The 12,991-nt window shown below is 40.7% G+C and overlaps 1 protein-coding gene across 4 annotated transcripts in view; it reads left to right on the top strand.

Annotated features, from left to right (window-relative positions):
• SNAP47 (synaptosome associated protein 47) overlaps nucleotides 1–12,991 on the top strand; it is a 72,857-nt gene that overhangs the window by 45,400 nt on the left and 14,466 nt on the right. The window contains exon 4 of one of the 4 annotated variants that reach the window (XM_060008215.1): nucleotides 6,607–7,651. The exons of the other annotated variants lie outside the window; for them this stretch is intronic. Within the exon in view, the coding sequence (XP_059864198.1) occupies nucleotides 6,607–6,618 (12 nt within the window). The 3' untranslated portion in view covers nucleotides 6,619–7,651. Of the gene's footprint in view, nucleotides 1–6,606; nucleotides 7,652–12,991 lie in introns of those variants that run through there. 4 annotated transcript variants of the gene reach the window in all.

The raw sequence follows: 12,991 nt of genomic DNA, 5'->3' as shown, positions 1-12,991 counted from the left end.
TCTGTCCTGAGGACATTGCAGTTTTACATAAAGTTTCTTCATAACTTCTTAATCTGCACTTCTCTGTCTTGTCCTGCGTTTGGTGTTTTTTCATCCCACCTCCCTCTTTCACCAAGAAGGAATCAGAATGAAAAGCTGACCCAGGTCTGGTCTCATGGTTTATCAGGCTCTGCAACAGCCCTGGCACTGGGAACAGCAATGAAGGAAGACCTGCACTGGATGTTCTCATCATTTCCAATAAAGAGGGATGCACAGAGTGTGGATTCATGGCAAGCTTTTAGGTCATAGTTTTGAACTTTCTGTTTGATTATATTCGGCATTTAGTCTGCCTACTGTATGTGGTATCTTTATAAACAGTAAATGCAAAACACAAAAATTAAAAACTGAGGTGATTAATTCAGTTCAGTCAGAAAGTTCGTTTACTGGAAAACCTAGCTAGTCAGCTGGCGTGAGGAGAAGAGTTTATTGAAAAGGCAGCCCTGCGGATGCCTGTGCTGGGGAGATGAGTGAGGCCCAGGGCTTTTGTCTCTGTGTTGCTTAGCAGAGCCAAGTTCCACATGTATCTGCACTGGCAATTCACTGGATCTTTCCTGAAATAATTCTAGGCCGGAAAGGATGCTGTGGTTCTCTACTTGCTGTGAAACTATCTTAAGAAATTAATGTCCTTCTTTTCTTTTTTTTTTTTTAACAGATACATATATTCATTTTCACATTCTTTTCCATTATGGTTTATTATAAAATAATCTTATTTTCTTGTTTTAGAAATTATAGAATACATTTCATCTTCAGTAACTCCACCATTCTGGTCTTTTCCTCTGTACTTTGTTCCCAGTTATTTAAATTTGTCCCAATTCATCTGTCTCCTCTCCTACTAGTCAGGGAAAAAAAAAAAAAAATCTGTCATTTCTTGCATACCTAATCTATGTAAAAGAATTGTGTTTAGCAAGTGTTCTTCAGCCTAAACTAAATGTCTGAATCAGTGAATTATTTAGCTGTGGCTTCAGTGAGTTATTTGGAGAAGACAACAGATCTGGGTTTCCTTGGATAATTGTCAGGACAAAGTCATGAGATAATGAGCAAGGGGTGATATCCATGATGCTTCTCATCAGTTGTGGCAATGGACTAGACCACACTTCTGGAATGCAGATTCCAGAACTGATACTGCTTAGGAAGGAGGGGATGGCTAAACTGGTGGGCCCTCAAAAGTAGAAAGGCAAGGGCAATGCACTCCAGCTATAGGACCACCGAACAGTGCTGGGACGGTGTGCAGACACCTTGTTGGAGTGAGCTCTGTGGAGGGGTCTGGGGACAGAGAGCTGGACATGTCCACTTATCAATACCTTCATTTAGTCTGGGCTTTGTCCTGTAAGCAGTTTGGAATCATTGAAGTTTTTAAGCAAGGAGTCATGAGATAATTTCAGATTTTTACCCATTCTCCTCAGGTTCTCCTGTTGTCCTCTGCTGCCTTCTGAATCTTTCAGGCTGTATCATTTCATTCGTTAATTATGGGGCACAGTTAGATGGTTAGTGTTTTTATTTGTGGCTTTGATACCAGCCTGGATATTAGCAATGAGCTAGGCCGTTTATTTAAATATGTGTTACTCTAATTGTGAATTATTAATAAATGTTTCTGACATCATATCCTATGTCACTTCTAAACGTTAAACCATAAGAAGAACCTTGGTAACCAGGAAAACATACCTAGTAACTTTTGATGTCCACACACAGTGGACATTTCAATAAGAGGTCATGTGTCTTAGGATGAGCCCTGGCCTAGGAACCTGGCATCCTGGCGCTGGTCCCAGCCCCTCCCTGTCAGCTCTGTAGTCCTGGGAAGGCTGGTTTGCTTCCCTGTCCTCAGTCTCCAGCTCTGAAAAGGGCACTGACTTGTAGCGTATTCCAGTATCTACCGTCTAATGTAGAATCCACCGCAATGAAATGAAAGCTGAGTTACAGAAAAATGTCACGCCTTACTTTTAAATATTCGTTCATGGTTTTCCTGTCTGCTCTGTTGGTTAACTAGGTCACTGGTAACGATGAGCATTACTTTGACAGACAGGAGACAGACACGCGGTGCCCCCACCGCTAGCCCAGCCCTGCCTGCTGTGGTTTCATGTGCCTCCCACTGCTGCCTTCTGTAATTGCCTGGGACAACCAGCTCTTCTCCACAGCAGCCTTCAGAACTCCCATTATGTTGGATGTGGTCACCACTCTAGCAGAGGCCCATGTTGTCTGTGGCAGTGGTTGTTCGGAGTGGGAGGACCTGTCAAAGCGTGTGGCTGTGTGTCCTCTGCAGTTGACAGAGAAGGCTATGTGGGCACACCGGACCTCCCTCACATAGAGGCCATGGTGTAAACATGAGTTGCATGGAGGTGGCATCTGCCCTTCAGGTCCAAATACCCATGCAGCTGAATCTTGGGGGTGTATTCTGTCCCTTCCACTGCCCCTGGGAACTGTGGACAGGGAGGAAGCTGCCAAATAAGGAACTCTAAGATACTGTGCCAAGGGCAGGATTCCAGAATGTACCAGCATCTCAGCGAACAAATTCTAGAGCAGCTGCTTGGCTGTGCAGAAGGTAGAATGCCAAGGAGCAAGAAACAGATGCTCAGGCATTTAGACTGGGAGGATGACTTGTTCCCCCTTTGGAACATTTTCCTGTGCTCTTGGTCAGCTTTCAAATGAACCTCAAGTCTTAAAATCAAGTGTTTGATTATATTGTTATTGAGTGCTTGGCTATGGAAGGTTTCATATATTATAACCATGTTTTTTATTGTGGTAAAATATATAGAATAAAATCTTGCCATTTTAACTATTTTAAGTGTATAATTTAATATCATTAATTACATTCAAAATATTGTGCAACCATCACTATCTATTTTATTTTCAAAGCTCGTTTACAACAGAAACTCTGTTACCATGAAGCAGTAACTCCACATTTTGCCTCCCCCCAGTCCCTGGTAACCTCTAATCTTCTCTCTGTCTCTATGAATTTGCCTATTCTGGGAACCTCCTATAAGTGTAATCCTTTTGCATCTGGCTTTTTTCACTTAGCATAATGTTTTCAAGGCTGATCCATCTTGTAGCATGAATTGGTACTTCTTTCCTTTTTATAGGTGAATAATATTCTGTTGTATGGTTAAAACATACTTGGTTTATCCATTCATCACCGATGGACACTTGGATTATTTCCACCTTTCAGTTCTTTTGGACATATACCTAAGAGTAGAATTGCTTGGTTATAGGATAATTCTGTGTTTAACTTTTTGATGAGCTGCCAAATTATCTCCTTAGCAGCTACACCATTTTACACTCTCACCAGCAATGTATGAGGATTCCAGTTTTTCCACATCCCTGCCAACACTTATTTTCTTTTTTGAAAATTTTAAAATTATTCTAACTATCAAATAGAATAGATAAGGAGGTAAGTGTTGGAGGTAAGGGTCCAACTTCATTCTTTTGCATGTGGCTGTCTAGTTGTCCCAGCACCACTTGTTGAACAGACTATCCTTTCTCCATTGAGTAGACTTGGCACCCTTGTCAAAAATCTGTTGATCTGAGGACTCTTTATTCCATTAGTCTATTCTTATGCCAGTACCAAGCTGTTTTTATTACTATAACTTTGGGTAACGTTTAAAATTGGGAAGTATGAATTTAATTTCATTCTTCTTTTTCAACTTGTTTTTACTATTCAGGGTCCCTTGCAATTCTATATGAATTTGAGGATTAGCTTTTCCATTTCCGAGTAGGGGGGCTGTTGGAAATTTGATAGGGATTACATTGAATCTGTATATCACTTTGAGGAGTATTGCCCTCTTGCCAATATTGTCTTCCAGTCTAGGAACACAAGATGTCTTTTATTTATTTAGGTAGTCTTTATTCCAGCATGATTTTATAATTTTTAGTCTTTCACCTGCATGGTTCTTTTTTCCTAGGTATTTTATTCTTTTGGATGCTATTATAAATGGGATTATTTTCTTAATTTCTTTTTCTGATTCTTCATTGCTGCTGTATAGAAACACAACTGATTTTTGTGTGTTGCTCTTGTATACCGTAACTTTGCTAAATTTGTTAATTAGTTCTTCTAGTTTTCTTGTGGATTCTTTGGGATATTCTATATATATAGGGTCATGTCATATGAAAATAGAGATAGTTTTACTTCTTCTTTTCCAGTTTGGATACCTTTTATTTCTTTTTCTTGCCTACTTGCTCTGTCTAGGACTTCCAGTGCATAACGGTACTGTGTAGCAGTGGTGAAAGTAGGCATTCTTGTCTTTTTCTGATCTTAGGGCTTTCAGTCTTTCCCCATTGAGTATCCTATTAGCTGAATTTTTCATAAGCCCCCCCTTTATTTTAAAAGTGTTTTAAGTTTTTACTTTATTACAGGCTTTTCTATTTCTAATCATTACAAATGTTTTCAACATTTCATTTATCTGCTCCATTGTATTCCATTTATATTTCATTATGATTCCCATCTGTCTATCATATATTCAAGTTATGTCTACTATTTTCTTTTTTTAATTTTTATTTTATACTGGAGTATAGTTGATTAATAATATTGTATTAGTCTCAGGTGTACAGCAAAGTGATTCAGTTATACATATACATGTATCTATTCTTTTATAAATTCTTTTCCCATTTAGATTATTAGAGAATTTTGAGCAGAGTTCCCTGTGCTATATAGTAGGGGTTTGTTGGTTATCTATTTTAAATATAGTAGTGTGTACATGTCAATCCCAAACTCCCAGTCTATCTCTCCCTCCCACCCTTCCCCTCTGGTAACTATAAGTTCATTCTCTAAGTGTGTGAGTCTGTTTCTGTTTTGTAAATAAGTTCCTTTTATCATTTTGGGGGGGGGGGTTCTGCATATAAGCGATATCGAATGATATTTGTCTTTCTCTGTCTGACTTACTTCACTTAGTATAATAATCTCCAGGTTCATCCATGTTGCTGCAAATGGCATTATTTCATTCTTTGCAATGGCTGAGTAATATTTCATTGTATTATTTCATAGTAATATTTCATTTCATTGTACCACATCTTCTTTATCCATTCCTCTGTCGATGGACATTTAGGTTGCTTCCACATCCTGACTATTGTAAATAGTTCTGCAATGAATGGTGTGCATGTATCTTTTAAATTATGGTTTTCTCCAGATATATGCCCAGGAGTGAGATTGCTGGATCATATGGTAGCTCTATTTTTAGTTTTTTAAGGAACCTCCATACTGTTCTCCATAGTGGTTGTAGCAATTTACGTTCCCACTAACAGTGTAGGAGGGTTCCCTTTTCTCCACACACTCTCCAGCATTATTGTTTGTAGATTTTTTAATGATGGCCATTCTGACCAGTGTGAGGTGATACCTCACTGTAGTTTTGATTTACATTTCTCTAATAATTAGTGATGTTGAGCATCTTTTCATGTGCCTCTTGGCCATCTGTATGTCTTCTTTGGGAAATGTCTATTTAGATCTTCCGTCCATTTTTGGATTGGGTTTTTGATTTTTTTTTTGATATTGAGCCACATGAGCTGTTGTTTGTAAATTTTGGAGACTAATTCCTTGTCAGTCACATTGTTTGCAAATATTTTCTCCCATTCTGTGGGTTTTTTTTGTTTTGTCTATGGTTTCCTTTGTTGTGCAAAAACTTTTGAGTTTCATTAGGTCCCATTTGTTTATTTTTGGTTTTTTTCCCATTATTCTAGGAGACGGCTCAAAAAAGATATTGCTGCAATTTATGTCAAACAGTGTTCTGCCTATGTTTTCTGAGTTATTTTTGTGTATGGTGTTAAATAATGTTCTGATTTCACATGTAGCTGACCAGTTTTCCCAGCACCATTTACTGAAGAGACTCTCTTCTCTGCATTGTAGAGTCTTGTTTCCTTTGTCATAGATTAATTGACCATAGGTGTGTGGGTTTAGTTCTGGGTTTTCTGTCCTGTTCACGCATCGGTCTATATTTCTCTTTTTGTGCCAGTACCATACTGTTTTGATGACTGTAGCTTTGTAGTATAGTCTGAAGTCAGGGAGCCTGATTCCTCCAGCTCCATTTTTCTTTCTCAGGATTGCTTTGGCTATTTGGGGTCTTTTGTGTTTCCATACAAATTGTAAAATATTTTGTTCTAGTTCTGTGAAAAATGCCGTTGGTAATTTGATAGGGATTGCATTGAATCTGCAGGTTGCCTAGGGTAGTATAGTCATTTTGACAATATTGATTCTTCCAATCCAAGAACATGGTATATCTTTCTGTTTGTATCATCTTTGATTTCTTTCATCAGTGTCATATAGTTTTCAGAGTACAGGTCTTTTGTCTCCTTAGGTAGGTTTATTCCTAGGTATTTTATTCTTTTTGATATGATGATAAATGGGATTGTTTCCTTAATTTCTCTTTCTGATCTTTCGTTGTTAGTGTATAGGAATGCAAGAGATTTTTGTGTATTTTGTAACCTGAAACTTTACCAAATTCATTGATGAGCACTAGTAATTTTCTGGTAGCTGTTTAGGATTTGTTATGTATAGTATTATCTGATCTGCAAACAGTGACAGTTTTACTTATTCTTTTCTAATTTGGATTCCTTCTATTTCTTTTTTTTTTTCTTTGCGGTACGCAGGCCTCTCACTGATGTGACCTCTCCTCTTGCGGAGCACAGGCTCCGGACACGCAGGCTCAGCGGCCATGGCTCACGGGCCCAGCCGCTCCGCGGCACACGGGATCCTCCTGGACCGGGGCATGAACCCACATCCCCTGCATTGGCAGGCGGACTCTCAACCACTGCGCCACCAGGGAAGCCCGATTCCTTCTATTTCTTTTTCTTCTTTGATTGCTATGGCTAGGACTTCCAAAACTATGTTCAGTAAGAGTGGCGAGAGTGGACATCTTTGTCTTTTTCCTGATCTTAGAGAAAATGCTTTCAGCTTTTCACTGTGTGTATGATGTTAGCTGTAGGTTTGTCATATATAGCCTCTATTATGTTGAGGTTTGTTCCCTCTATGCCCACTTCCTGGAGAGTTTTATCATGAATGCGTGTTGAATTTTGTCAAAAACTTTTTCTGCATCTATTGAGATGATCATATGGTTTTTATTCTTCAATTTGTTGATTTGGTGTATCACACTGATTGATTTGAGGCAGTGAAAAATCCTTGCATCCCTGGGATAAATTCCACTTGATCATGGTGCATGATCCCTTTAATGTATTGTTGGATTCAGTTTGCTAGTATTTTGTTGAGGATTTTTGCGTCTATGTTCATCAGTGATATTGGTCTGTAATTTTCTTTTGTGGTATCTTTGTCTGGTTTTGGTATCAGGGTGATGGTGGCCTCATAGAATTAGTTTGGGGATATTCCTTCCTCTGCAGTTTTTTGGAATAGTTTCAGAAGGATAGGTTAGGTGCCTTTTATCATGTTGAAGTTCTCTTCTAGTCCCAGTTTTCTGAATTTTTATCGTGAAAGGGTGTTGGGTTTGTCGTGGCCATTTCTTCATCAATTGAGTTGATTGTGTTTTTTTCCTCTCTGTTCTAATAATGTGGTATATTGCATTAATTGATTTTCTAAGGGTGAACCACCCTTGTATTCTGAGATAAATCCTACTTGGATTCAGTTTGCTAGTATTTTAGTATGTTGTGGTTTTGTTTTCATTTGTCTCAAAGAATTTACTAATTTCCCTCTTTGACCCACTGGTTGTTTAAGTGTGTTGTTTGATTTCTACATACTTGTGACTTTTTTAGTTGTCCAGATTTCCAGTTTCATTTCACTGTGAAGGTACTTTCTATTACTTCAATCTTAAGTTTGAGGTTTATTTTGAGGCCTACCATGTGGTCTGTCCTGGAGGATGTTCTGTGTGCACTTGAGAAGAATGTGGGTTCTGCTGATTCGGATGGAGTATTTCGTTTATGTCTGTTGGGTCCAGATGGTCTATAGTGTTGTTCAAGTCTTCTGTTTCCTTATTGATCTACTATCTGGGTGCCTTATACATTACCAACATCTTTTTATTAACTTTTAAAAATAGTTAACAAGTATTAGACGGTTTTTGGGTTCAGGCTGGGAAGTTGGTTTTGTGCAGTTTTTAAATGTGAAATTGGACTGTATGCATGAACACAGTGTTGAGTAGGCTGTGTGGCCTTGGGCAGCATATGTCTGTCCATCCCATCTGTGGCATAGGGCTGGGGACTGATTGTTGGAAACATGGTTTCTCGTAGCCAATAAGTACCTTTGCCATGTTAGCCATGTGGCCTTCAGCAGGCTTCACATTTCCCTGAAAAAGTACTATTATCACTTTTTACACAACAGGGTCCTGCCTTAAGGCTTGCATGGGTTTGAAGTGAGGATGAGGCCTGTACTATATGGAGCAGAATTCTAGCACACATTGAGTTCTAAATAAATGTATCAGTGGGACCCCAACTGTCTTTGACCTAGTCAACTCTGAAGAGCCCCAAACTTAATGCATTTTCTGTCTGTTTCATATTCTGAGAATGTCCCTGCTGAGGCATTTACTTCCGCATGTAAGATGAATCTTCAGTTTATTGAGCATTTCACTTGGTAGGGATTCCATTGCTCTCTTAAAAACGTGGTTCTTATCATGGGAAGCTCTGATAGCAGCTTGGCTCTCAGGACCCCTCTCTAGTCCTGGGAGGTGCTTTCCCTGCCCAGACCTTGAGTTACAGGGGCCATCTTTGCTGTGGGCCATTGGGGCCATTTGTAACTGGAGGCCAGTCAGCAGACTTCAAGTGAGGGCTAATAGATCCCTGAAGACTCAGCTGTGAGTCTTGCTATACAGACACAGCCATGGTGCCTAGGCAGGTTTGTGCTCATCCACCCTCTGCCCTGAGAGGGGGTCGTGAGGAAGGGAGCACCGTGGTGGGGGAACTCCTTAAAAGAGAACCCTGTGCTGCCCCTGTTCACCCACAGAGCATCCTCAGGTCCTCAAGGAATGCAGCGCAGAGGACAGGGTGGGATGTGGGGGGTGGTCTGTGAGTGCTGAATGTGACAGGTTGCAGCTTAGGATATTCTTTACAGCCTCCAGAGCTTTGGCTGAGAGGGAGCCAATTTTTCCCTCTTTACCTTCTTTACAGCATGTTCTACCCCAACTGGTAGAATTGCAGACAACTTGATTTATCCCAGCTCTATTCTTAAATGGTTGCTAGTTTCTCACTGCAAGAAAATTCAGTTTTTCAGTGGTCAGTTTAATAACAAGATCAAGGCAAACAGTCTAGCCAATACTAACTCACTTTAGGTGCTTAATATTAATATACTAATACTCTAAATCCTGGAGTTCTGTCATGAGGTAGAGCAAAACATTTTTTTCAGACTATAAGTTGAGGCAACAACTAGCATACTGTAGACATTTTAGAAATATTAAGGCCCGTACTTGTATGTACCATGTCCTTACACAGTGAAAGCACAAGCTTGGTTGTTTCAGGACCCCCTTGGGGGCACAGCTTACAGCAGAGCTTGGGGCCTCTGATTCCCAGACTTGCACACCTTGATAGCTGGCATGAGGCATACAGTTAAATACATCTGTTTTGATAAGTGAACCTCCTCTACTGGATGAGCTATTTTTCCATAATTTATTTTCTGTTTTTATAAACAAAATGGAAATGGTTGGAAGGCTAAAATGTCTCCATATCAGCTCTTATATCAACCCAGACGGTGTCTGTGCCACCTTTCTGAGGTCTGTGGTATTGCAGAGATGGAGGTCACTGTAGCATGTGACCAAAGCAGAAGGTCTTCCTCTTCCAGAGAGGACAATAACTTCTTCTCTGCCCTGGGGACCACGTGGTGCCTCCCACTTCCTGCCTGAGTCATCTCGGCTATCCCCCTTGCCGGTTACTGACGCTGTGAGTGAGCCCAGCATCCTGCCTATGGGGAACCAAGCCTCCTGCTCTGGCTTTGTTGAGCGCCTGTGACCCCTGAGCTGAAGAGCACTGAGTGTTTCTGTGGGTTTTATTTCCAAGATACTGCTCCCAGAGGTATTGGCATGTATGTTTCTATGTCTTAACTTGTGGTTATGTGCATTATATATTTCTTTGGAGTTAGTTTCTCCTACAACTCAATGTACTGTTAATCAGGTAATTTCTGTGTAGGTACAAATGTGGCTGGAAAGATGGCTGGCTGCTGGGTTTATTTATTAGTGGAGCAGAAACTTGGGGAAAAGTCCATTTTGACCCTGGTCTTTGACTCAGAGCCCAGTGAAGTCTCATCTGAGAGGCCAGTTGATATTCCAGAGGCTGGCAACATCATACATTGATGACTAGACAGCTTGTCATCCTGGGCCACAGAAGTAACAACTGTTTTTAAGGTTTGGCCAGACTTCATATTCTCCATTCTTTCCATCCCATGTTATATGGAATGCACACGATGCCATTTAATTACTTCAGTCCCTTTCTTAAAGGAAAAAGACACTGGACCAATATTCCAGTGGTACTAGTAGTTTGAAAGTTTACTCAGTAATTTTCTTTGCAGACTTAGTAGCTGTAAAGATCTCGTTTATATTTTTGTGGTATTAATTAATTTCAAGTGCAGTTTTGGCAGACCAACCAAGGTTCTCAACAAGCTGCATAGAATGGGTGCTATTTTTAAGGCCATCATCTCAGTGAAGCTTTTTCCAAATGAAATTCAACAGGAACCAGCCTTTATTTGGACTGTACACTCAGTAAAATGCTCAACTTTTGTAGGCATGTCAGCAGTTCTTACAAAATAAGTTGTATGTGCCTTTTATTACTGTGCTTATTAAGTGTAGACTCAGGAATGTTGGTGTTCTTGCTTTTGCCACTGTTTCATTTTGGAAAGAGGCAGTTGATTCATTCTCTAGAGAAAGATGGCCATGGAAACGTAGGACACATAAGGTCAGTCACACAAAGTGGCCCTTGGTGGAAGTGCTATCATGTGGTGATGTGGTCCTGTGCTACCTGGCACAGTAGCCACTGGCTACTGAGCACTTAAAAAGCAGTTGGTCTGTGACTTCCCTGGTGGCACAGTGGTTAAGAATCTGCCTGCTAATGCAGGGGACACAGGTTCGAGCCCTGGTCCGGGAGGATCCCACATGCTGCAGAGCAACTAAGCCCGTGCACCACAACTACTGAGCCTGTACTCTAGAGCCCGTGAGCCACAACTACTGAGCCTGCCTGCCACAACTACTGAAGCCCGCGCACCTAGAACCTGTGCTCTGCAACGAGAGAAGCGACCGCAGTGAGAAGCCCGCACACCACAATGAAGAGTAGTCCCCGCTTGCCACAACTAGAGAAAGCCTGTATGCAGCAATGACGACCCAACACAGCCAAAAATAAATAAATAAAAAAAATAAATTTATTAAAAAAAAGCAGTTGGTCCAAGTTCATACTAGCTTGCTAGGACTTCATATAAAAAAAGAATATAGAATATCTCATTAATAATTGTTTCTATTGACTTCATGTTGAAATGCTAATGTTTTGGGTTGATGGGTTTAAATAAAATACATTATTAAAATTAATTATACTATTTACTTTTTATTAGAAAATTTGAAATTACAGGTATGGCTCTCCCCTAACTGGACATCTTGCCACAGTTGCTCAGGGCTCTAAGAGCTGGCACAGGTTCTGGGGTGTGTGAATGGACTGCCTATTCCTGGTGGGAGCCCTTCTGCCATTTTTTAAGGGTCTTAGGCAATTTCTTTCAGTGTCTCAGTGATGTGACCTCTGAGTCATGGCCATGACATCTATTGTCCACGCAACGGTCATGTCAGGGCTGCTCTGGGAGCTGGACCCCAAGAGCTTGAGCAAGTCACTCACCCTTCTCAACCTCATCTGTGAAACAGAGTTAGATCGAGGATCAACAGGGAATAGTTAGGGCACATTGCAGGGGTCTCATAACTCCTATCCTTATTTAGGATACTGGAGGATGAGAAAACAGAAAACAAAACCATGTGTGTATATATATATATATATATATATATATATGTATATATATATATACTTTAATCCGCAGTTTTTCTTTTCTCTGAAAGTGTACAGATGTTGGGATGAGAAAGCAAGATGAAAAGGCCACACAATATTATCAGCAGTGCTTATCTGATAGGCAGTAATTTGCATTTGAATTTTGGAGGAATTTTATTTTCTCCTCTAAGTTCTGTTTCCTGGTTTTCTATGTGCACTGTAATTATCGGAACAGAACAGGACAGTTGACTATCTGTGTGCACTAAAGGGAATACATGGCTGCCTTGCTGAAAGCCCATCTCCTGCCATCAGTGCACGTGCAAACACTGATTGTTTACAGTTCAGAATCTGGTGGTCCTGAAAGACAGTTCAATTGAAAATAAACTTGACCACATTTTGATATGATTGACAAGGATGTAGAGGTAGCAAAGAGAGCCGCAAGGTCTGTGCGGGCTGATCACTCAACATAGGAGAGAGATTTGACACCCTCCTCGAGGGTGTCAAATCAGATGCAGGTGTGTGACAAAGGGGACATTTTATGCAAGTTCCTGGTAGAACGGCCTTATTATCACACTAAAATGGAGGTAATGAGGAAGGAATAGTTGACCAGAGAGAACAGCATGGAAGGACCTGCCTAACATAGTGATGAGTGGTGACTTTTTTATTATGCTCTCTGGGCCTCAGCCATATGAGATCATAGAAATGAGAGATGGAAAAGACCTCCTGTATTAGGTCATCCAGCCCATCCCCTCCAGAGCTGACTGACCCCACAGTGTACTTTCCAGAGCTCCGTCCAGTTTTTCAAGTGACTCAACTGATGGAGTTTCCACCAGCTCCCAGAAGGTGCAGAAAGGTGGTGTCTGAGACAGCTAACTTGGATCTAGATTTATTCTTTCTCATGACGAAGATCCCAGCGATGATGCTTTGTTCAAAGAGAGATGTGGGGGTGAATCCCACCTCTGTCACTAACTTGCGGATGACTGCGGATGACCCCAGCTCACCTCATCTCCACATCCCCCTCCAAAAGTGGGGGTGCTTTGCTGGGCTCCTTCAGTCTGAGTGTTCTAAGACTTGGCGGCGGCACCTTACA

The sequence above is a fragment of the Delphinus delphis genome, chromosome 3, assembly GCF_949987515.2.
Source record: "Delphinus delphis chromosome 3, mDelDel1.2, whole genome shotgun sequence".
NCBI classification, from domain to species: domain Eukaryota; kingdom Metazoa; phylum Chordata; class Mammalia; order Artiodactyla; family Delphinidae; genus Delphinus; species Delphinus delphis.
Note: the sequence above shows the minus strand (reverse complement) of the source record. Positions and strands in the feature narration are given on the sequence as shown.